The sequence below is a fragment of the Corapipo altera genome, unplaced genomic scaffold (genome assembly GCF_003945725.1).
Source record: "Corapipo altera isolate COAL_440 unplaced genomic scaffold, ASM394572v1 2b, whole genome shotgun sequence".
Taxonomy (NCBI): domain Eukaryota; kingdom Metazoa; phylum Chordata; class Aves; order Passeriformes; family Pipridae; genus Corapipo; species Corapipo altera.
The window spans coordinates 36,488,255-36,511,126 of NW_020884874.1; the positions used below are offsets into that span (position 1 = coordinate 36,488,255).

At 34.1% G+C, this 22,872-nt stretch overlaps 1 protein-coding gene across 4 annotated transcripts in view; it reads left to right on the plus strand.

The window, feature by feature from the left end:
- TTC13 (tetratricopeptide repeat domain 13) overlaps positions 1-22,872 on the plus strand; it is a 40,537-nt gene that overhangs the window by 13,512 nt on the left and 4,153 nt on the right. For 3 of the 4 annotated variants that reach the window (XM_027632085.1, XM_027632096.1, XM_027632104.1), the window contains exons 7-21: positions 355-471; positions 1,275-1,385; positions 3,801-3,883; positions 5,867-6,008; positions 7,232-7,406; positions 7,837-7,993; positions 9,124-9,254; positions 9,578-9,710; positions 10,179-10,271; positions 14,437-14,520; positions 15,755-15,839; positions 18,156-18,265; positions 19,663-19,798; positions 20,535-20,614; positions 21,742-21,820. In XM_027632085.1, coding sequence (XP_027487886.1) covers positions 355-471; positions 1,275-1,385; positions 3,801-3,883; positions 5,867-6,008; positions 7,232-7,406; positions 7,837-7,993; positions 9,124-9,254; positions 9,578-9,710; positions 10,179-10,271; positions 14,437-14,520; positions 15,755-15,839; positions 18,156-18,265; positions 19,663-19,798; positions 20,535-20,614; positions 21,742-21,820 — 1,716 coding nt within the window. The remainder of the gene's footprint in view (positions 1-354; positions 472-1,274; positions 1,386-3,800; positions 3,884-5,866; positions 6,009-7,231; positions 7,407-7,836; positions 7,994-9,123; positions 9,255-9,577; positions 9,711-10,178; positions 10,272-14,436; positions 14,521-15,754; positions 15,840-18,155; positions 18,266-19,662; positions 19,799-20,534; positions 20,615-21,741; positions 21,821-22,872) is intronic. The other variant, XM_027632092.1, reaches the window with a different exon arrangement.

The following is a 22,872-nucleotide window of genomic DNA, read 5'->3' on the forward strand; positions in this document are numbered from 1 at the left end:
AAATGGGCCATTTTCCATTGAGGGGAGTGTTTTTTGAAAATTAGCTTTATGAGAGTATTTAGATTACATTTTCATTTGAGTATGTTGAAATAGCTTGAAATGGAGTATTTTGTTTTGGCCAACTTGTTTTTAATTCGCAGTACTAGGTTTCTGCAAATGTTATTGGTGGTGTTCATTTGCACTGATATATTATAAAAGTGATAAGTACTGAAGTTTATAGTGGAACTTTCCAGCCTATTTTAGCAAATATGGTTACTCTTACAGCTGAACATGGAAAAGAAAAATCTTCATGTTTCTAAAACAAATCTGTTCACTCTGTTTGCTCTAAACTGTGTTGTGGTTTTATACTCTTAGATATTGTCCCCACTAGGACGAATCAGTGAAGCGTTATCTGATCTCACCAAAGCTATTCAGCTACAACCATCAGCACGGCTCTACAGGCACAGAGGTACCCTTTACTTCATATCTGAGGTTAGTGGATTTTGGGGATTCTGTTTGGGTTTGGTTGCAGGGATGTTGTTGATTATTTTGTTGTTGTTTGTACCAGTTGTTACTTTTGTTACATTCTTTCCTAATTAGTTAAAAAAACCCCAAACAATATAACACCAAAAGCCTTGATTCTCCTGTAGTTGACTTTTTGACAGTTCAGGGGTATTCTTTCAGTATTTCATCTGCATATCTGTTTAATGCAGAGAATCAAAGTGCAAATATCTTGCATGCATATTTCAGATTTTTTTGTGTGTTTGAGGAGTACCATATGGATAAAGATTTTGATTTGATTTATAACCTACAGCATTTAATTAGTATTGATGAACACCAGTCTAAAAAAGAAAAAACTTATTGCCAAGGCAGTAAGCGCTCCATGTACTTAAAAAAACCCACTTCTCACAACAAACAAACAAAACCCCTACAAAAATGCTAACATCCTATTTTGCTGTGTAATTTTTGTGTTGTTTTTAATACTTTAGTGTAAAACTTTGTCTTCAAAGATTGTGTAAATACTAAATAGCTGTTTTCCCACTTTATTCTTCTGATTTCGCTGTGTTTTCAGCTGTCTTTTTCGCTTACTTTACTATGTTCTATGTAGTGGTTGCTGTAGAAGTTGGTGGTGTATTCCTTATTCTTTGATGTTCTGATTAGGAGTTGATAATAATTGCTGCTTAGCACTGAGGCTGACTTCATATATTAAACAAAGTTCTGTAGTTTGCTTTATGAAAATAAAAGCACGTATTCCTCTTTATTTCCTCTGTCATTTAAAATCTGCTTTATCACAGGATTATGCAACAGCCCATGATGATTTTCAGCACTCGTTGGAACTGAACAAAAACCAGCCTATAGCTATGCTTTATAAAGGCTTAACGTTTTTTCACAGAGGACTTTTGAAGGTAAAGCTTTATTAACAATAGTTCATATAGAACAATACCCTCTATTGGAAGTTACTTCCATAAAATAATAGAAATACTATAAGTTTTGATATATGTATTTTCTCTCACATAAGGAAGACTTCTCAAGGCAAAAGAGTGCAACCAAAATGAAAACGTGCCATTGCTGACTGTAATACTTCATCATATGACATGTAAATACTGCTGGTCTTACTGGACCAGGTGGATGTTAGTAAATCAGTGATAACTGACATGTTTATGGAGTGCTTTGAAAGATGTTTGTATTTGGAACCTCTGCTAATATTTGTATGGTTATGTTCAAAATTTCAAAACGAAGTGGAGATTCTCTAGGTTTTGGGAAGGAGAAAGGGATGAAGAGAAAAAATAATTTTAAATTCCTCCTTGAATGAGCTAGAAGGTAATCAAGTAAACTGCTGATAGAGAGGCCTGCATTTATGCATGTTTATTTCAGTTATATCTTGTTTTTGGAATGCTGGTATCTAAACTGAGGGAACAGAGGTGCTCACTCAGTTTTGAAAATCATCAAGGAAGTAAGTTCTTCTCATGCTTTTTTTACTTTTTCACCATTTTGTGACTCAAAACTTCTCTATGTTTTAGCTGTAGTAATATTGCACCCTTTTCTTGCTTGTGAAGTATTTACAGATACTGCTGCCATTTTTCAGAGGGGAGAGTAATTAGATAAGTTTTTTGAAATCCTCAGTTTGAAAAGTAAAGATACAACTGTGTGATTCCTAAATTCCAACAGTGAATTCCAACAATGGAAGCTTTTTTTTAAACCTCTGCTAATACCTTGAGATTTTAACAGTTGTATGAAGAAATCCTGAAAGAACCCAGAGGACAGCCCAGAACTCCTGAGTTTTAGCCCACTATCTTTCATAGGCAATCACTGCTCTTTGTATTTCCTTTTTTTTTAGCAGTCTACTTCCTCATTTTTTTAGTACCCAAGCTGGTATTTTTTCCATGCTCTCAGTGTATGCTGTGAGAACTTCAAGCAGTCATTGAACTTACTGCCTGTATTTTATTGCAGTCACATGAGTTACTTGCTAATAACAGTCTGAATTTCTGATTTTTGATGTAGGCAACAGAGACCCCAGAAAGTGATGGTGAAAATACAGCTGAAAAAAATAATACTGTCTCAATTTGCAAAATAGAAGCAAAGTTTTCTTCTTTCTGATATGCACATCAACACGTTTCTGCATCACCTCCTTTCCCCCAGTTTCTCTCCTCAAAGGAAGTATCTTCCCTCTCTAATATTCAAGTTCAGAGAGATTATGACTGAGTGGCTTTTCATCCACAGGTATACTTTAGCTTCCAGTCAGGTTCAGACTTCTTCTTATAGGAAAGTTGTACATATCTTCTGAAAACTGAGAGTTGGGGTGAGAGTGGCAGAGTGAAAAGAGATTGTTTTGGGTCACTACTTTTGGGAATAATCATGTTGGTTTTAAAACTTATCTAGAGGACATGAGGCTATTAATAATAGGGTTTTTTTTATTAATAGGTTAATTAATAAGTAATAATAGGTAGGTGATTTTCTTACATTTTTTGTTGAATAGATATTTTTGTGCATGTTGTAGTGCTCAAAATATATTTGATAGTTTTTCTAAATAAGAATTTCTAAGTCTACTGAAGATACTAGCGGTTCTTTCCTTACAGCATTTGAATTATTGTACTGTAGGTTTCAAGATACTTTTCAGGCATTCCTTAGTAATATAAAGTAGTTGATTTATTCCGTCCTAAATTCTAGGTCTCAGTATTACATATGCCAATTTGTGTAGCCAGTACGTTTTGAAAAGCTGAGTTCTTAATGAAATTCTTTGAAGAAGATTTCTTTAACCATATGCATATATTTTTAGCTTTTATTTTTATTACATTGTGTTCCTCACAGCAACAGTATGTGGTGTTGTGTGAAGGTGATCACTTACTCTGTAATCCCTCGAGACTGTTTGCTAACTGTGCAAATAACAAAGAATGCAATAAAACAACTAAAAGCAGAGTACTGATTTGAAGGAGTCTTTTGGACTCCAAAAATAAGAGGTGTATTATGAATGAAGAAGGAAGACTGTGAGAAGAGACTGCTTTGCCATAGGGAGCTTTGAAAGCCAGTTCTGAAGGGATTTTGTCTCTGAATTCTATTAAAATGCTAAAAGAACTGCTCATTCCCATGGGATATTAGACTAAGGAATTCCAGCTAAATCTGTAATTACTGTAAAGAATGTTTCAGTATTTCATTTGTTATATGATGATTACTCTGTAGTTTTTGTAATAAAGATATGCCTTGTTTGTTTCTTCCAAAGGTTTTGCTGAATAACTGTAAATCCATGGCTAGGAATTACTGAGGATGCTGAAATTTAATCAGTGTAGTAAGTGATAAATTATTTTGTTGGTCCCTTTCTGTAGGAAGCCATTGAATCATTCAAAGAAGCTCTGAAGCAGAAAGCAGACTTCATAGATGCATATAAAAGTCTGGGGCAAGCCTACAGGTAATTGCATTCAGAAGTAGTTTTAAAGTCAGATTTCTATCTGATTGTGTTCTTTAAAAAGCGCTCTTAAAGTTTTATACACTTGTTACAAAATTATGCAGAATCAAATGTGTATTTGGTATGTCCTGCAGTTGGTACGGCTATATCAGGATATATTCAATATAAATAATTTCTAGTTTTGCTTTGTATTTTTAATTCAGTCTTCAAACCTCCTAAGGTTAGGTAAATGGCAGTTTTCATTAAGAAAATGTTTTGTTTGTGGACTTGTGCCTGACTTACCACAGTATATAATTTAAAACATAATGTAGAATCACTGATTTCCTCGTGAGTTTTTCTGTGATACTTATTGTGGTTTGCGAGTACTTTCAAGGTGCTAAATGATAGTAATGTAGTCTGAAAGATGAGCAGTTGCTTTCTTACATTTTCAATAAATGCTTTAACTTTTTTGTTCTGTTTTTTGGATGTGGAACTGCCTCTCTAGTTGATCAGCTGTTCTACCCTGTGCCCAAGAAACCTTAATCTGAATAAGTTTTATTTTGAAAGAGAGAAAAAAGCAAGCCTTAAAATATCTCACTTTGCACTGCATGGTTGTTTTACAACCCAAAAGTTACTTAACCTGATCTAATCTGCTAAAATTTGTTGCTTTTATTCCCTCTCAATGTCCCATGCCTCCAAAGTTCTCTGATCCTCAGGAAATAATAGAAGCAGGAGTGTAGAGAAACTACCTTTTTTTTTTTTTTTTAATTTTTTTTTTAAGAACTTAATGTACAAAGCGCAGTTACTGCTGAGTCTTCTATAGGCTCAGCAGTTAGAGAAGCCAGAATCTGAATAGAGTATTGTTTTAATAGCTGAGTACACTGTAACTACTGACTAACTACCATGAGTCTGAATGACTTCCTCATGAACACTCTGATCTTAAAACAGGCAGAAATAATAATCTCATTTCTCCACAGTTAACTTCAGTCATCAAGTTCTTTCTAAAATGTTTCATCTTAAGTTCATGCTCTCTTTCTTCTGTAAGTTTTAAATACAATGTGTAAAAATACCTTTTGAAGACTTGTTTCTAAGTGAAAGTAGACAATTTTTAGCCTTATTTACCTTTCTGTGAAATATGAGTTACAAAATTTTGCCAATTAAATCCTGCTTCAAATGTAGTGACTTTAGTGTTCATGCATTCGTTTTGAACCAAAGATCTGTGGTTAATCACTATTCTGCCTAAAAATTCTTCTTGGCAAATGTATTTAAAACTAGTAAATCTTGGTTTTGTTTTTTTTTTTTCAAGTATTGCTCTTGTTTGGATTAATTTTGTCTATTATAATTTGATGTGGAAAGAATATTGTAACCTTAAAGTTAAAGAAGTCAGTGTACTGAATTAAAAAGAAATTAAGATAATTTAAATTGTGTACTATTTCTGTTTTTATTTTCTCATGACAGTTTCTCCAAGACTATTTTTACTGTCTGTTTACATGTACATCTGTCCTGCACATGGAGTAATTTCAGTCAATAAATTTTTAGTTAGTTTCAGCTTTCAAACACCATATGCTTTCTTCTTCATCAGTATTTAAGTAGTTAGGAAATTTTTAAATATGTGTTTATACTAAGAAGTTAAAAAGACCTGTCAAAGATAGCGCTTTCCAAGGATGCTTTCTGGGGAAGTTTTATTTATTTTAGTTTCTGAAGAAATGCCATAGGTATGTGTTTTTACAGTTTTATGTCTACTGAGGATTGTGAAGATTTGTGGTCTTGTGGGGTTGTATTTCAGAGCACATATTTTTGGGAGTCAAAACTTTGTGCAGCTGTTCTGTTACTACCACAGAAGAATGGTTGCAAAATTACTGCTTTTGTTATAGAAATTTTCTGTTAGTACTGTGTTTCTCTTCAGTGATATCCCCTTTGGACACATTAAAGCAACCTTTAACAAGTAATTTTGTTGTCATTGTTGCCTTCTATATTTTTCACTTTCCACTTTATGGAATCACCTAGAGAGCTTGGCAACTTTGATGCTGCTACAGAGAACTTCCAGAAGGCTTTACTGCTAAATCAAAATCATGTTCAGACGCTACAGCTCAAAGGAATGATGCTTTATCATCATGGCAGTTTAGATGAAGCACTAAAGAATTTTAAGGTAAGCAGGCCCTAAGTAAATACCAAATTAAAATGTTTTAACAAGGACTTGTATTCAGTGAGTGCAATAAAATATAGAAATGTCAAAGTTTTTCTTTCTGAATATGTGTGTGCATTTAAACGAAAATTATTTTTGGTGAAGTCTGTCGTAAATGATGTATAACACTTTACAGTTTTTAATTAAAAATGGAATTTTGACTAAACTAAGATCGTTTCTCTAACTGTTCTATGTATGTCTAAAACCAAACTCTGGTTGAAATGTTTTATGTATTTTTTTTAAACTGGTAATTGTGTTCTTGCTAACATTTAAGTTCTAGTTGAAACCTAAAGCTTTTTCATATCTAGTGAAAAATGAAATGTACTAGTCTTTGGAATTTTAAATGTAAAATAAGTTTCAATGTTTATTTAATTTTTCTGGAGTATTTTCTTTTGAAAAATTCAGAATATGTTGCGATTGACTGAGCTTGCAAAAATGTTCCTGTTGCCATAGGTAAACAAAGTCTTGCCTATCTCTGTTGGCATTGAATAACTACTTCATTTTGTAGATAGAACAATAAAGGCACATTTTAATTGTATATCGATATCCTTAAAACAAGGAGTGAAATAAGATGTAGAAACTATTCCATCTCTTTCTAAATGAGTCTGTGTTAATCTGAAGGAGAACACTTTATGTACATAATAAATATTCACGTGATATAATTTGTAGATACTGGTGTAATTAAAAAGATACTTCAACTTCCAAGACAGAGATGTGGACATAGAGTAAATAGTTGACTACCACAGAAGTGTACTTATGTATGAGGTAGTGAAGAGATGAATGGAAGAAATGGCACTATATATATATATATATATAAATAGCCAAAAATGACATTACTAATACTGTCAGGAGAATATTTTTTCTAATTTCATCTAGCTAACATTGACACTTCTGTAGTGCTAATATTGTTAGAGCAAATATGATCTGTCTTCATAACAATTAAAGTGTGCAAAGCACATTTGCACTGGCAGGGGGTTATTTTCCCTTTAATAAAGCTGAAAATATTTTTTCTTACATTTACTCGCAGTTTAAGTGCTCAGCATCATTTGAAAGAAAATAGTGATGGAAGTGGATTTTAATAATCAGGAAATCTTTTCAGGTGGTCTTCTGACCAGACAGGTTAGATTATTTGAAGATACTCTTTCTCTCTCTTGATTTATGGGTATTTTGTTCCTTTAATCTCCTAGAGATGTCTACAGCTAGAACCGTACAATGAAGTGTGCCAGTACATGAAAGGTCTTAGCCATGTTGCAATGGGACAGTTTTATGAAGGCATAAAAGCTCAGACCAAAGTTATGTTAAATGATCCACTACCAGGACAGAAGGCCAGCCCAGAATATCTGAAAGTGAAATACCTCCGAGGTAAGTTGGAATTGTGTTTTTTTTTTTTAAATTTTCCTCAATGCTTCAAGAACCTTAAAAGTGCAAGCTTGCTTGCTTGTAGTTCTGGCCATTTTAAAGAAACCAGTGTATATTCTCATGAGCACTGTTGAGTATGTCTGTTAAAAAAAATTAAATACACGGGTTCTTATTGTTCATATCGTTAAAAACTAGGACCAAAAATGAAATACATGTTTCTGTATAATGGTAAAGCATATTGTAATGGTTAGTTGAAAAAGACTAATTTCTGTTTTGGAAATTGGCTAATAGCAAAATGATATTGCCTAAAAATAATGACTTATTTAAGTCATGTTGTTTAACTGACAAACATATAATCTGGTTACTGGTTTTGTGTAATGACATAAGTAGATTGATTATGCAGATAGTATTTAATTTTATTTCTTTCCTCCAGAGTATTCTAGGTATTTGCATGCACATTTGGATACCCCTCTTACAGAGTATAATACTGACATAGATCTTCCTGGAAATTTCAAGGACCACTGGGCCAAAAATCTTCCTTTTCTTATAGAAAATTATGAAGAACAACCAGGGTTACAGCCACATATAAAGTGAGAATTTTTTTTTTTAAACCTACTCTAAATGTGATTTGTTTTTTTTCAGTTTGACTTTTTAAAGTGCCATTCTGAGGCACTCACAGCGTAAATATTTAATATTGTATGAAAGTACAATTCCACTGAGTGTTTAAATCCTTTAGTAGATCATAAGAGTTGGTTTATCTCATAAAAGAGGAAGAATTAATATTAGGATGATTTTCTTCACTTCTGTCTTTACATAATAATATTCACATATTGTTCTTTCATATTCTGTGCCCTCACTGATTAACTCTTCTATTTTTTTTCTTGGAATTAATATTAAGACATAAGTCTGAGATGCTCAGTGTAGTGTAAGGTAGTACCCTTATTACAGTTTCTTGTTGTGTGTTATGGTTTTATTTTGTTATAGATGTAATTTCTAGATACTGTATCTTTAATGGCAGCTGGGTTTTGCTGGGTTGCACTGGGAAAACATTCTCCGGAGTAACTTAGATAACCAGTATTTTAGGAGGAGGGTAATGTCAGTCAACAAAGTAGGGGATTTATTAAAACAGACTTCAAAATTATGTAACTAAAGAAAAGATAGCAATTTCTCCTGCTGTAAAACAGTTTTGAGATATATTGTCAGGTATTCACTCTGTCTATGTAAAAACATTGCTCCATTAAAAATTTCTGACTTTTGTGTATGTGGAATAGTATCCACCTTTTTAGCACAAGAAGCTTTTACGGAATTATGGGATAAGTTAACGGAATAAGACTTCCAGGGTCTATACGTATCTTTTTCTTATGTAGTTATAAGTTAATCAGGATGAGTGTAACAGTGAAGAATAATGTATTACCTGTGAACTTTATTTAGTATCACTTATTATGAACAAATCTGAAGGTGAAATTCTGGTTGTGACAGTAATAGGATCTGCTTAATAATAAGATCTCAGTAAGACTGAATTAATTTGAGATATTGAGTGTAACTGTCACGTACTGTGTATGTTCAGTAGGCTGGGAGGTGGAATGAGCGTTCTTCATTCTGCTTTTAAGTGTTTCTCACACAAATAATATTGATTTGTAAAACACAGATTAGTTTGTCTAATGCTCCCAGGACTTTTGTTGCCAAGTTACGTCTGATGTGTGTTTTTCTTCTCTGTAAGAGATGTGTTATTTCAGAATTTTGAAAGCTATAAGCCTGATGTGCAAGAGCTGATATGTGTAGCTGATCATCTGGGTTCAATGATGCAGTATGAGACACCAGGATTTCTTCCAAATAAAAGAATACATAGAGGTATACTGAAAATTCTCTGTAAATTTGAGTGGGGAAAGAAAATCAATGTGGTGATAATTGAATGCTATACCTTTTGCTATCTGCAAATTAGTTTTATGCTCTGTTTAAAAAGTTTAAAATTAAAATAATCATTATGTCAGCAGTTTCTTGACCTAGCTGAGGACTGGAAGTCATGATCTTCCAGAGTTTATTGTTGTTGTCAATTCTTTTCCTGTAAATACATTACTTTCCTTCTTCAGTTTTCCTATCTGTACAAAAGTGAGTAGCTCTAATTGATTTTCTGTTTCTCTTGTTGGTCCCTCTCTTCTCTTCCCTCACCTCAGCAATGGGTTTGGCCACTCTAGAAGTAATGCAAGCTGTGCAGCGGACTTGGGCAAACTCAAAAGTTCGGATGAATGGGAAAACCAGACTGATGCAGTGGAGAGATATGTTTGATATTGCTGTAAAGTGGCGAAGGTAATGGTAAAAGAGCCTTATACTGTTGTAATAATGATGCATGCTCCAGCTAACCAAAGTCATGGAGGAGAAAAGGAACACTTGCTACCATTCTGTAACTAGGAGATGTTCTGATAGAAGACAAGGATGGTTTAGGTACAAGGAGCGCGCTTCCGAAAATACTCCATTTTTCTATAAAGGAGGGAAAGAGTTGGGAACAGCTTTTGCCGGTTGAAGCAAAACTGTGAAAGACAGGATCCATTGCAGTTAAGGCAAACAAAAACTAAGACTTTCAAACTCCAGTAACGTAAAATGTTTGAATTGTATGGTTTTCATAAGAAAAAACCTATGTTTCAATAAAACATTCTTTTTTGTGATCTGTGAATTCTGGTTTTTTGCCTGAAATTGTTCTGTCTGTGAAGAAAGCTTTATTAAAAGTACTACATGGAGTGAAATATGTACCAGTGTTAATGTTCTTTGTCTTTATAGGATAGCTGACCCTGACCAGCCTGTGCTTTGGTTGGACCAAATGCCTGCCCGAAGCCTTAGCAGAGGTTTCAATAATCACATTAACTTAATCAGGTATGAGAGTTTTACCAAACAGCATTCCCACACTCACTAAGGGATTGTACAAAAACTTACCATCTATTCGTGAAAGAGCATCTTACAGTATTGAATGTATATATGCTCATTGTTTTACTTTTATATTTATTTTATGTTTTCTAATGAAACATTTGGGTTTTGTGCACCTCAGATTTTCCCTTGGGATATTTCCTCTTTTTCCTGAATTTCACTTGTACAACTGAGTTATAGCAAGATCTAACAAGGATCCAGAATACACATATTTTTATGTGCTGTTTTTAATTCCCAAATTACTTTAAACGTACAAATTTGATTAGGTTCATCATAGTTGTAATTTTTTCAAATGCTGCTTCTCAAAAGTAGTGGCATTGGTATTGAAACAATGCTGTTCATTACCTTTAATACCAGCTTTGAGTAGAGAGGAAAAACACAGTTCTCTTAGTTGTTTTCAGAGCAGGTCAAAGTAAAGCAAAAATGACAAAATCAGTAAACATTGAGGGGTAACAGTTGCACTTTCAAATAAAGGAAAAATTTAAAAGATTCAACCACTGTTGTACGTTCCATCTTCTCCCATGCTGCAAGACATGTAGTCATGACAGAGAGACTCGATGTGGCAGCATCACTGTCAATCACAGGAGCAGAGTGTGTTTGTGTAAGTAAATATGTAGCCAGGTTTCATCTTATTCCACTCCCTCATGGGAAATACTTTGATCTGTCATTCTTTTATCTCTTTCTTCTCCGAGAAGCTTTATTGAAAAAGGAGGGTAATGGAAACAAAGCCTTCTCAGGAATTATTTCAGGCAGAGAAAAACAGTGATATTCTAATGTTCACATGCAGATGCAAATGAGAATTTTTCCTTGCTCTTCCTTCCACTCTGTGAAATGGACCCTAGCAGCCTCTGGTTTACTTCATAGAGTGGTTAATGTAGCATTAAACTCCAATGCAGATCAGTAGTTGCCTTGCAGGATGTGCTGCTTCTTGAACAGTCTTATGCTCAGGCTTCTCTCTTCCTTCAAGCCAAGTGTTACGTTTGGGCTTCAACCCACGTTCATCTTTGCTGTTGCTGCGTTTCTCTCTTCTCACACATACGATGCAGCAGAAACCACAACCATCTGTACCTTGAGACAGGGATCCATTCTATAACTCATCTCTTTCTTCCTGGTTTTATTTTTAGATGGGGGACTAAAAGCTTCATTTCTAGGTGATCTGTGCTGGCAGAAAGGCATTCATGTAACAACATTTAATTAACATCCTGAAAATAACATTGAACATTTAATCTGGGGAAATTTGTCCTTGTACAACAAGATCTCTGTGTAGGAACTCTGTTTTGCAGTGGCCAAACACTTTACTTGTTTTCGTTTCATCAGAGAATAGTAGCAAAACTCATGAGGTACTGTTCCAGCTGTTTTGGTAATTTTATAGAAATCTAAAATAAACTTCATGATCATTCAGAATTGTAGGCTTGCAGTGAATCTAATTCTAACCTTTTTGTTTTGGCTCAGCCTTGGATTTTGGGGGTCTCATCAGCAATTTCGTTGTGCTTTCTTAATAGCTAGGTAGTGATTCTCTGAAAATTATTGACTTGGCACCTTTTTGGAAGAAACAATAGATTTGAAGCAGCATAATTACTGCTGCCTTAGGAGTTGATCATACTTTAGTACTGTATAGTGATTGCATTCTTTTTGATTCTGGAAACCCGTGCTTGTTGATTATTCTCCATCCCAAGCAATAACTGCTTTCCTTGGTCAGTTTTCTGTTGTGATTTGTTTCTTTTGGATTCCGTCTTGATGATTTCAAGATGATGTGAGAGTTAAAAGAAATGAATATATTATGTGGTAATGAGGATTTTCTTAAATTTATTATACTTTTGAAGCATGTTCTAGTTCAGTATGATTTCTAAATCGCAATCTCCTTTTAATAAATTATGCAGATTTGTATAATCTCCTTCTTACATTACTTAGCTTGTAAAATGGCTGCTGATTGAAGACGCTAATATGCTACAGAGCTAACACCTTTTTGTTGATAAGTAAGATAACTTTATGATCTTTTCTGTATCTTTCAGGAATATATATTTTGCTTTATATTTGAGTTATGATTTGAAAGTTATTCTGATACCTGTATGACTAAGGCTGAGTTCTTTCTGTAGAATGGCTACCTGAAAACCAGGTGTAACAATAGATTTAGGCTGACAAATAGCAGACTTCATCATTATTTGGTATACAAAGATAAAAGCTGTTCAGTCAAGAAGTGTAACAGTATCAGTTGGGTGTTCTTCTAGTATTTGTAACACATCTAGTCATGTTGAGCTGAAGTTGTATCTAGGTTTTATTTGGTCTGAATTGTACAGCAGGAATTTCTGTGGACAAAAATACTTGGATTAGATATCTGCTAGCATAACCTTTTTCTTTACTTAGAATTCTTTGCACTGGAAGTCCATTATTGTTCAGTGATTCCTGTCAAGTGAGTCTTGTCATGGTGCACTAGCATTCACTAACTGCTGAATTAATTTTTTTTTCTTTTCCAGAATGGCAGGATGTTTGGAGTGTGTCAGAAAACAAATACTTTTTTTTTGTTGGTTTTGAGTTAATTTGGAGACCATTTTATAAAGATATTTAAGAAACATCTTACACTTCACAGTGTTTCATAGGCTTTCAGATCTTAATGTACTCAAGACACAAGTGTATCAGCTGTCACTTTCTTTGTTGGCCTATAGACAAGGACAACTTTGGCTTATCTCCTTCTGGCTTAAATGATCAAAGCTAGCAAGTTTCATTTAAAGTAGAGAAACGTTTTTGAAAGCTTAAGCTGTTTTTATAGGCAAAGCAAGGATTTGGGATCAGCTAAACATTAATGATATACTTAATGTTTTTATAAAAAAAAAGGACACTCTGGAACACTTCAACTTTTGAAATCTTGGTGGTAGTGTTTAGTAAACAAGGAGAAAGAGTAGAAATAAACACAAATCACTTTTGACCACCCACCAAAAGTCTTTCTTGGTACTACAACTTCTAGTTGGCCTGATAGAACGATAGGTCTGGTTTGGACATATTTTCCAAGATGTCACTAAAGGAAAATCCAGTTCCTTATACTGACACGCTACTGCCTGTTGTACACTTTTTTTTTTTTTTTAAAAATACAGATGGAAAACGATGGGACGTACAACAAGGGCAAATTATGTATATAGATTTGTCTTCATCCTTCCACTTTCCCTACCTCCCTTTCCTGTTTGCAGATTTGTGTGTGTGTTCTAGTTCTGTTCAGTTTTTAAAGACTGATTCTGCTGATTTTCTGAGACTAGGCCTAGTAAGGCGTGAGACTGTTGAGTGAGACATTAGAGAGGGACTTAAGCTGCCAAAAATCGCTTAGAGTGGAAAAAAAAAGGCTAGAAGTACACGCCTTCCTGTGATTGACAGTGGTTTTGCTTCCTCAGAGAGCGATAACGTTTGCTTTATAAAATCTTTTTTTGTAGACTGGGAGAAGAGGAAGGACTCCTACAAATGCAATAAGGGTATGTAATTTTTCCTCTCAGAGTGGTTATAATCCTAACAGGTTTCTACCACACTTTAATATAAATTTTTTTTCCTTAGTAGTCCAAGGGAGAAGGCAACACCTTTTTAATGCTTTTGTTTTACAGTTACTACTTGTCACTGTTAAGAGTCAAAGCAAAATTACTTCAATAAAGAGGGACATAGGTGAATAAGGAAAAATGTATGTTGACTGTCAGAGCAGATCAACATATATATTGCTAAATATGTAAACTGGAGAGTGTTGGTTCTCTAAATAAATGCACAGATTGAGAATTCTAATTCTGCAGTCTACGAGTCTAGGGAAGATTATATCGTTGTGCAAATTGATATTTATTATATAAATAAGATGTACTGCAGTTGGGTACATTGAAAACAGGGAAATATGTATCGAAATGTAGTTTATCAGAGAACAACAATAGTAATGATACATGAGGTTTTGTAAGTTCACTATGTAATCTATATTTAAAATGGGGAATTGGCAAATGACCACATAGATAAAACTCTAGTTCATTCCTTTTATTAACAGAGCATCTATGCATAAAATTATGTCAAGTATTAATGAGTAATATTTGTGTTTTAGCCCTGGAATGTTGAGTTGAAAAACAAGTCTTCAAAAAAACTTTTCTCTTCTTTGTAGGGGGCAGGTCATTAACATGCGGTACCTGGAATACTTTGAGAAAATTCTTCATTTTATCAAAGACCGGATCCTTGTTTATCACGGGTAAATTACTGAATTTTTTTTTTTTCCTCTGCTTCACTCCCCTGGTAATACTCACCTGAAATTTATATCATAGTCATTTGAGAAAGTCTGAGAGATTTTTTTCCTTAATTTTAGGAAGTTCTAATTTTCTTAGTTATCTATAGAGATAATTTCCTATTAAAGGTGCAAAATGCTATTTTTTGCCACCTTAAGAAACTTAAACTAATAGGAAAAAAACCACTGTGCATTACAGTGTACTTAGAAACTAATGACTGTTTTGAATTTGTAGCCACAGTTTTGTTATGATCGATTTTCTCAGTTCTTTCTAAGTATATGATTTATTAAAGATGTTTGGTTTCCTTCTGGTAGTTTTAAATGAGCAGAGAATCTTTACTATGTGTTACATAGATGGGTTGGTAGATGTTGTCCTGGAACTGAAGGCAGTTATAGAATTTTGAATAAAAGAATGTGACAAAAAGTAATGTGAAAATTGATATTGGCATCTATTTCAAACTTTTTAAAGTTTTTTGTGAGCAAAAATGACTGTCCCATCTCTTGGCTCAGTATTCTGATAACATTAAAAACTAAGAAACCCTTTTAGCTTTAAACCCTCTATTTTTTCTTTGGCCTTGTAACCCATATTAAATATGGAGCTCTATTTTTCAATCTCATTATTCTACTTAAATATAAAAAAACTTGAGTGCATAAAATCTTTATAACTATTGAAAACATCTAAGTTTTAGGAAATCTATGATAGTTGCTGAAAGTACATAAGTTCTGTAGTTCCTGGGAAGTCTGTCCTCTATTGGGAGTAATTCAACAGGTTTCTTCATGGTCCAGCTGTGTGTGCATCTGGAGTATTTACTTGCCTTTGAGGCCACCGAGATGCACATAGTTTGTGAAGAATATTTTTAACATTACCTCTGTTCTTCTCCATCTTTCCTTATCTAGAAACCCCTGTCTACACACATTCTTTAATGCTTTAGAGTAAGATAGAGTAGTAAATTACAGTAAGATAAACCTGAAGACTGAAGTTGAGGTTTGAAGCTGAAAAAAATTATTTTGAGCTGATATAGGAGATTACTTTTTGAAAAATAGGAGACCATGTGGCCAAGTGTAAAGGAATTAATCTTCAGAAAAGAAATAATTAACTTTCAATAACTTACTTCAGTATGGCTAATTAGGTTAAAAGTAGGTGAATTTCCAGAAGTGCTATGTGTTCAACTGTTGTATTCCATATTTAATTTTTTTCCAGTGCTAATAATCCAAAAGGACTGTTAGAGGTCCGAGAAGCTTTGGAAAAGGTACATAAAGTAGAAGATCTTCTTCCCATAATGAAGGTAAATTAAAGAAAAACTTGAAAATATGATAAAAATAATGAAATGTGTTCTGGGAGATATGCAGTTCCTCAGAATAAAAGCATTGTGTGTAAACTTAAAATGAGTAAGTGGAAATACTAGCTCAGGTTATTCTAAATCTACAGTATGAAGGGTTGGACCTTCCCTTTGATATATGCAGGTGGGTGATGAGTATTTGAAATCCTTGGCCTAACTGTGAACTGGTAACAAAATTATGGGGAAACAAATTGTTGAATGTAATTCTTTGAAGTCAACCTTCTTAGCCGAGAGGGTTTGTGAACAGATTCACCACAGTGGACTCACTGTATGCCTGTGCAGAAGGAAGGAAAAAAATTGAAGTAAGTGTCTGAAAGATTAAGAATATGGAAGCTCTTTTTTCTTTAGGTTCATTGGTGTAGGTTGGTATGTGGTGAGGCTGGCAGGGGGGAATGGGGGAACAGTTGCCCTTAGCGACTGGTAGCTGAAATGAAATCCTGGAATAATGTTCTTGAGCTTTGGAAGACTTGTCTGAAAAGGATTGGAGAAACTTGCAGGTTTTCTTGATGGTGGTCTTTGTAGAAAGGCCTTGGATATATGACTTGCAAAATTATTTATACTCTTATCTCAAATTGAGTTTTATTACCCTTGAGCTGGGTTTAAGTAAAAGGTTTTCTCACTCTCCCTCTCTCCTCTAAATTAATCTAGGATGAGCAGCGTGTAAATATTTGGGTTTGGGGAATGTTACAAAATATGTCTTTTTAAAGGATTGGACAGAATTTTAGAACAGAATAAAATTTGGGAAGAAATAAGTCATTCTAAATAGAGACAAACTCATTGCTTTCTTATCATGTGTGTCCACATTGCAGTTTTGTATCTAAGCAGAGTTGGCGGGTTGCCATAAAACAGGGCTCTCTGAAACTACATTGCTGCTGCTGCTGAAAGACTCTCTGGATTTGCATTTGTTCACGGGAATAGTGCTCAGTCGCTTGTGCACTACAGATATCTTTGCAGGAGCTGCATGGCTTAAGCACTAAATTTTTCTATGGATTTTTGTAATATGTATTGTGAATATAAGTGACTTCACAGAACATACCATAATTTTGGAGGTCCTTTTTATATTACTGTCTTGTTCTTGCCCTTGAAAGATGAAGCCAAGTGGATACTAACTGAACTTAAACAAAAACTTGTGCTGAAGAGTTAGTAGATGTTGGGGTGGATGGACAACTGATTGTTCCATACTGCCACACAAATGTGCAAGTAGGGCCCTGTAGAGCACCTGATATGGCCACTGTTGAATTGTAGGCCAGAAAAAATGCTATTAATGGAGTTAAAAGTATAGGTTACTCCAGAAGAATGATGAAAATATATAAACATAGTGGACTATACATTACTTATTTCAAAATAAATGCGTCAACCGGCAGCAGATGTTCTTCCTGGTTTCTATAACCTGTACGTTTTGATCTGGTTTGAGTCTCCTGTATCCCATTCCAAACTGTATCAAAGTGAAATGCTGTCTCGTTAGAGGCTTTTAGTTCCTTTAAAATAAATCCAGGTTCTCTTCAAACAACACATCTGGATCACAAGTTCTGTTAAAACAAATAATTCCCTGAGTAATTCATTCAACACTAGTACATAATAGTCATTAACAGTGACTGTATAAAATGAATGTCTGCTAATAGCGATGTAGTTTGGTCATGTGGATAGCTGGGGAATGCTGTATGTCAAAAGCTGGGCTTCTGGCTTTACTTAAATGCAGTTTTACCTGGTTTATAGTGCTCTCTGGCTACAGTGTTACTCTTAGACAATGTAGCTTTGTAAAATTCTTAAACCTAGTGATATCTTCCTTCTGATGAGGATAAACATTAATTGAAAGTGAATCACAGTTAAGAAACTGTTCCTTTGATTTGTATTCTGGAATCCACACATAGACTAATGCAGCCACTTCTTACTGTAAACATAAAATGGGATCTCAAATTCCTGCTTTTGTATGTACGTTGTTGCACCAAAAGGTTACTGTCAGGGTGCAACTTGGGGAACAATCTGTACGAGTGGAACTGCTGTGTATGGTTGCTTTTCATAAACAGTACTGCTTTCTATTCACTATATAAAGTTGAATGCCAATATGCTTCATTCAGTATTTATGATTTCCATTCAGTAGGAAATAAAGGATAAATGAAATAATGTAGTCAACAGTAACTTTGTCCTGCTCCCTCAGTTTGTTCATTTTTACTTCTGCTCCTTGTATTTTAAGTGTTTGAAAACAATAGCTAGGCAGTCTGCCTCTGTTACCTCTAATATTACGCTTTTTCCTTCTGAAAGCAGTTTAACAGTAAAACCAGAGATGGATTTACCGTGAACACAAAAGTCCCCAGCCTCAAGGATCAAGGGAAAGAATATGATGGATTCACAATTACAATAACAGGAGATAAGTATGTTTGCCATTTTCAGGGGTTTGGGTACACTAAGTAACGATGAGGTATTAACAGTTAATTGTCTGAAATGCCATTTCTACTTGCATAAAGTGGGTTTTGTTTCTCACTAGTGACATTTTTGTAAATAACTAAAATGTATTTGTTTGAGAACTTGATTCCTGTTGTGTTCCCTGACAAAATGGGGATAGGGATAACATTAATGGCGTAGGTCTGTTTGCTTTGATTCTCTAACATATAGCACAAACACGAAGAAAGACCTTGTTTTTCATCTTAGGCTATAAAATGCCTAAAGGGGAAAAATCTCAAACATCTCAGTCTTTATCAATATCAAAATACATTTCTTCTTGTGAGACCTTGTCTCTTGTGTTGACTGAGAAGTCCTGAATGGAATGGAAATTTCTGTGGTCTAAGAATGGAAGAGACTCTTCTATTTGAATTTTTGACCTTTTTTATGTTTATTTTTGAGATGTTTGCAAACCTTCTATCTGCAAATGAAAATTTAAATAGTAACTGAATGTATGAGAATACAACCAGGGGTCTTTGGGTCACTCTCTGGGTGAGTTAGTAAATTTCTCACTTTATGGATTCTGACTCCTTGTCTTTGTGAAATATGAGCATTACTCTGAAGCTCAGAAGATCTGTCCTACTATTAAATAAAAATTTCATTTTAATTTAAAAAATTTAAAATTCTCTGCATTGGAATTTTTCCCAGATTTTGTGTGCTTTCAATGAGTGGCATGGAAGCCAAACTTCTCTGCTAAGATGTTAATGTATCTCATGGTTTTTCATTTCACATTGTAAATCATAGGCATATATACAGTGAAATGGCATTAAATGTATGGCCTCACTGTTTTGAGGAAAATATTTTGATGTCAGTAAAATGGTCTTTGTTCTGCACAAACTTTGTTCAGTATCACTCAGACTGTTTTGATCCACAGTTTGTAACCATGCTTTATACCAAAACAATTTCATTTTGGTGGTTTAGAAGTTAATGAAACTACACTTTACATACATTCTATGCAAAAGTCTTAAGCCCATGAAAATATTTTAAAATTTCATATTTCTTATTTTTTGCTCACACTTTAAGCAAAATGCTAATGCTTGTCAAGTAGTGTTCAATGGAAATAAAATACTTCATCTGTGATTAGACAGCAATCTTAATGTATCTTCAGACTTACAACACGATGTAACATTTTTAATTCAGTGATTTTTGGAGTTCTTTTAATTAAATGGGAAGCAATGCCCATAATCTTTTGCTTAGGGAAAAATGATGGAAAAAAAAGTGATGTGATGTGTAACTGTAGTACATAGGTAGCTTACCCTGGATATTAGATTGTGCATCAAGTTCTGTTCAAAAAAATATATCTCCTTTTTTTTTTCCATCTGCTTGATAGAGTGGGGAACATACTATTTTCAGTAGAAACTCAGACAACAGAAGAGAGAACACAGCTGTATCATGCAGAAATAGATGCACTATATAAGGATCTAACAGCTAAAGGAAAAATTCTGATTCTGTCTGCAGAGCTGGGGGTAAGGCTGTTTTAGTGGAATGATTGATTCATTGGTAAAATCCTAGTATGTTTTTATACTCTGTCTAACAGTCACTGTTCTAATAATTTTTGACAGAGTTCTTCAGTAATAAAATCGACTGCTTATTTAAACCTAATTATGGACAATATCATGAGAAGTAACCATAATTCTCTCTGTTACTTAAAAATTTGCTATGCTTTGCCTGCAGTAATAGAGGGTGTCCAGGCAAGGTCTTGATATCACAGTGTGCTCCTTTTTTTTGTTTTTGTTTTTTTTTCTTTCTTTTTCCCTCTCGTTATTTTTTTAATTTTTCTCGTGGGTCTGTGTTCAACTTTTTCACCATCCTTATAAGTACTGTTTAGGATTTGGCTCATGATGGCTACATGTAAGATAAGTAACATGAATTCATGAAAAGCACTAAAATTGTATTTATGTTGATTTGATTTGCTGTGAGAATCTGACGACATTTGAGCTTGTGCTTTTCCTTTTACATCCCTTAATACAAAGTAGATGAACTATGTTTCACCTACATTTTAAAGATACAACAAAATAGTTTGTTTAAATATCCTTTAATCAGAATTCAACTTCTCAGCTTGATGTTTTTCACATTTTAAATGCTTCTTTTAAAAAAAAGTTAGTAGTAGTACTGTAAGACTTTGCAATAAGTGTACCTTTAGAAGGTATTACCTGGCTATTAAATTATCTTTAATTCACTTTTCTTTTTTCTTTTCCTTAGGAAGTAGATGCTGTTTGCAACTTGATCCTGTCACTAGTTTATTACTTCTATAATTTAATGCCACTTTCAAGAGGATCTAGGTTAGTGTTTGTATTCATCGTGTCTCTTACCTTGGATGCGTGTAGTAAAATGTCCATGTGTTGCTGTATCTTAATGTATTTTTTTAAGTATAAAAAAGCTCTGGGTTGAGCTATGTGTCCTGTACAGTCTCTCCTTTTGTCCTGTCATGACAATGGGAAGTGACTTAGTACTGTTTTAAAAGCTAGCTTGTAATTTCTGATGGTAACTATGCCTAGCTTCATGTATATTTAAAATTTTGAGTAGTCTGTATTTTTAGACTTCAACTCACAGATTGAAAAGTGTCATTTTTAAATTGTAATGCTTGGTTTCCTAATCCATATTGTCTTACCCCACTGTATTCTCACTCAGGAGGCCTTTCTGAATCATGTATTTAAGATGAAATATACTTTGAGTTAACTTATTTTAATAAAATACACTAAAATATTTTAGTAATTTATTGCAACTGTTAGGGTCACCAAATGAAACTGTAGTATAAAGTTCCATATGTCACAGAACTCTTTAACTGAGATTCTGTTTTAATGCAAACCTCATTACATTCAAGACTATTATGAATTTCTGTTCCACTAAGCACTTAAGATCTTTAAGCTTATTACTAAACACAGTTCATTAAAAAAAAAAAAACCAAAAAAAAAAAACCGTGAGAGTTTTATAGTCAGATTTTATATTTATCTTACAGAATGAATTAACAGAAATTCTGTCTGAGATTCGTAATTTAAAAAAAAAAAAATCAAGAAAAAAGTCACTCAATAGCTTAACAGTCCCTCTAGCTCTATTGCAGTAGAGTTCATAAACTCTTCTGGGCTGCAGCTAAGCTTCTTGGGAACAGGAGCTTCCTTTGTTTTCAGCTCTCTGGAGTCTTAAGAACTCCAAAGTCTGAAATCATGATTGTAACTAATGTAGAAACAGTAGTTACACTCCATAGGTTCATAACTTCATTTTAGTGGTGTTGGAAAGTAACAGTGATTTCACTTTTTAAGTGTTTTGTGCTTGGTTTTGCTTCTAAAATAACTAAAACATTAGTTTTTACTAGCCTTCTATGAAACAGTACTATATTCTATTTGTTTTGTAGTTTAACATCATGGAAAGACTTCTACTTCATTTGTTGGTTTTATTTTTAATCTTTTAGTGTCATAGCTTACTCAGTGATCATGGGAGCACTAATGGCAAGTGGAAAAGAAGTGTCAGGAAAAATCCCTAAAGGAAAGGCAAGTATCAAAATATCTCAAAATACAAAAATATTGAAATACACTGGTTCAGCCTTGATGGAGGAAGTAATTCTTGTAAGTGTGAGGAAGGAGCTGTAAGATTAAACAGTAACTGCATGCTTGTTTGCTGGAGATGGTTTAGCTGCAACTATAATGTCTGGCAGCCTGAGAGAGTGTTGAAAATTTCATCGCTCTTCTGACAGCAGGTGAGGTTTGGAGATAGTATGTGCAATAATTTGCATTAGTGAAATGGTAGCAGTTTGGTCCCACAAGCATTGCATATTTGTAACTGAAGCATTTCTGGTGTGCTGAGCTGTTCTTTTCAGCATTCTTTGAGAAGGGTTCTGAGAATACTTGGGCAGAATTAGTGATGCTTCTGGCACACAGCAGAAATTTTCTGTCTCTGCTCTCACTGTGTTCTAGAGCATTTAGGGCTTGGTAAGTAGAAATGTATTTGCGACTTCTCTTGATTTCTCCTTCCGCTTTTTATTCTGCTTAATTTAAGGTAAGTCCTAGTTTTTAGTGACTACATTTCATTATTATACCACCTTGCTCAATAAAGGGTTTTGTTTTCTTCAGCTGTTGGGCTCTTAGCTGTGTTACCTTTTCAGCATGAAAGGAGTGAGAACACCTCTGTCTCTTTAAAGTATTGTCTAAAAAATCAGTAAAATTGCAGTGAGAATCCAAGTTGTTGAAGAAAATATCCTGCATGGATAACTGAAGAAAGGGCGACTTTCCCTTTTGATCTAGAAGGCCCTGAAAACAGTGAGGTTTGTGCTTTCAGTACAGTGAACTCCTAGTAACTTTTAAGAGCAAACTGCAATTGCTTAGTAGCCAGAAAGCTTCCTTTTCAGTATACCATTAATCTGGTATCTTCCCCATTCTGCGGGCATTCAAGCTAACCTAAAGCACTTATGTGGGTTTCTTAAGCATTTACTTAGGACTTGATAGGGTGGTGTATTTTGCTGACTGAGTTTAGGCAGGCAAGCAGAGTTTCAGGATTTCTGACTTACAGGAACACTTGAGACATCTTTACATTTGAGAGTTTTTCC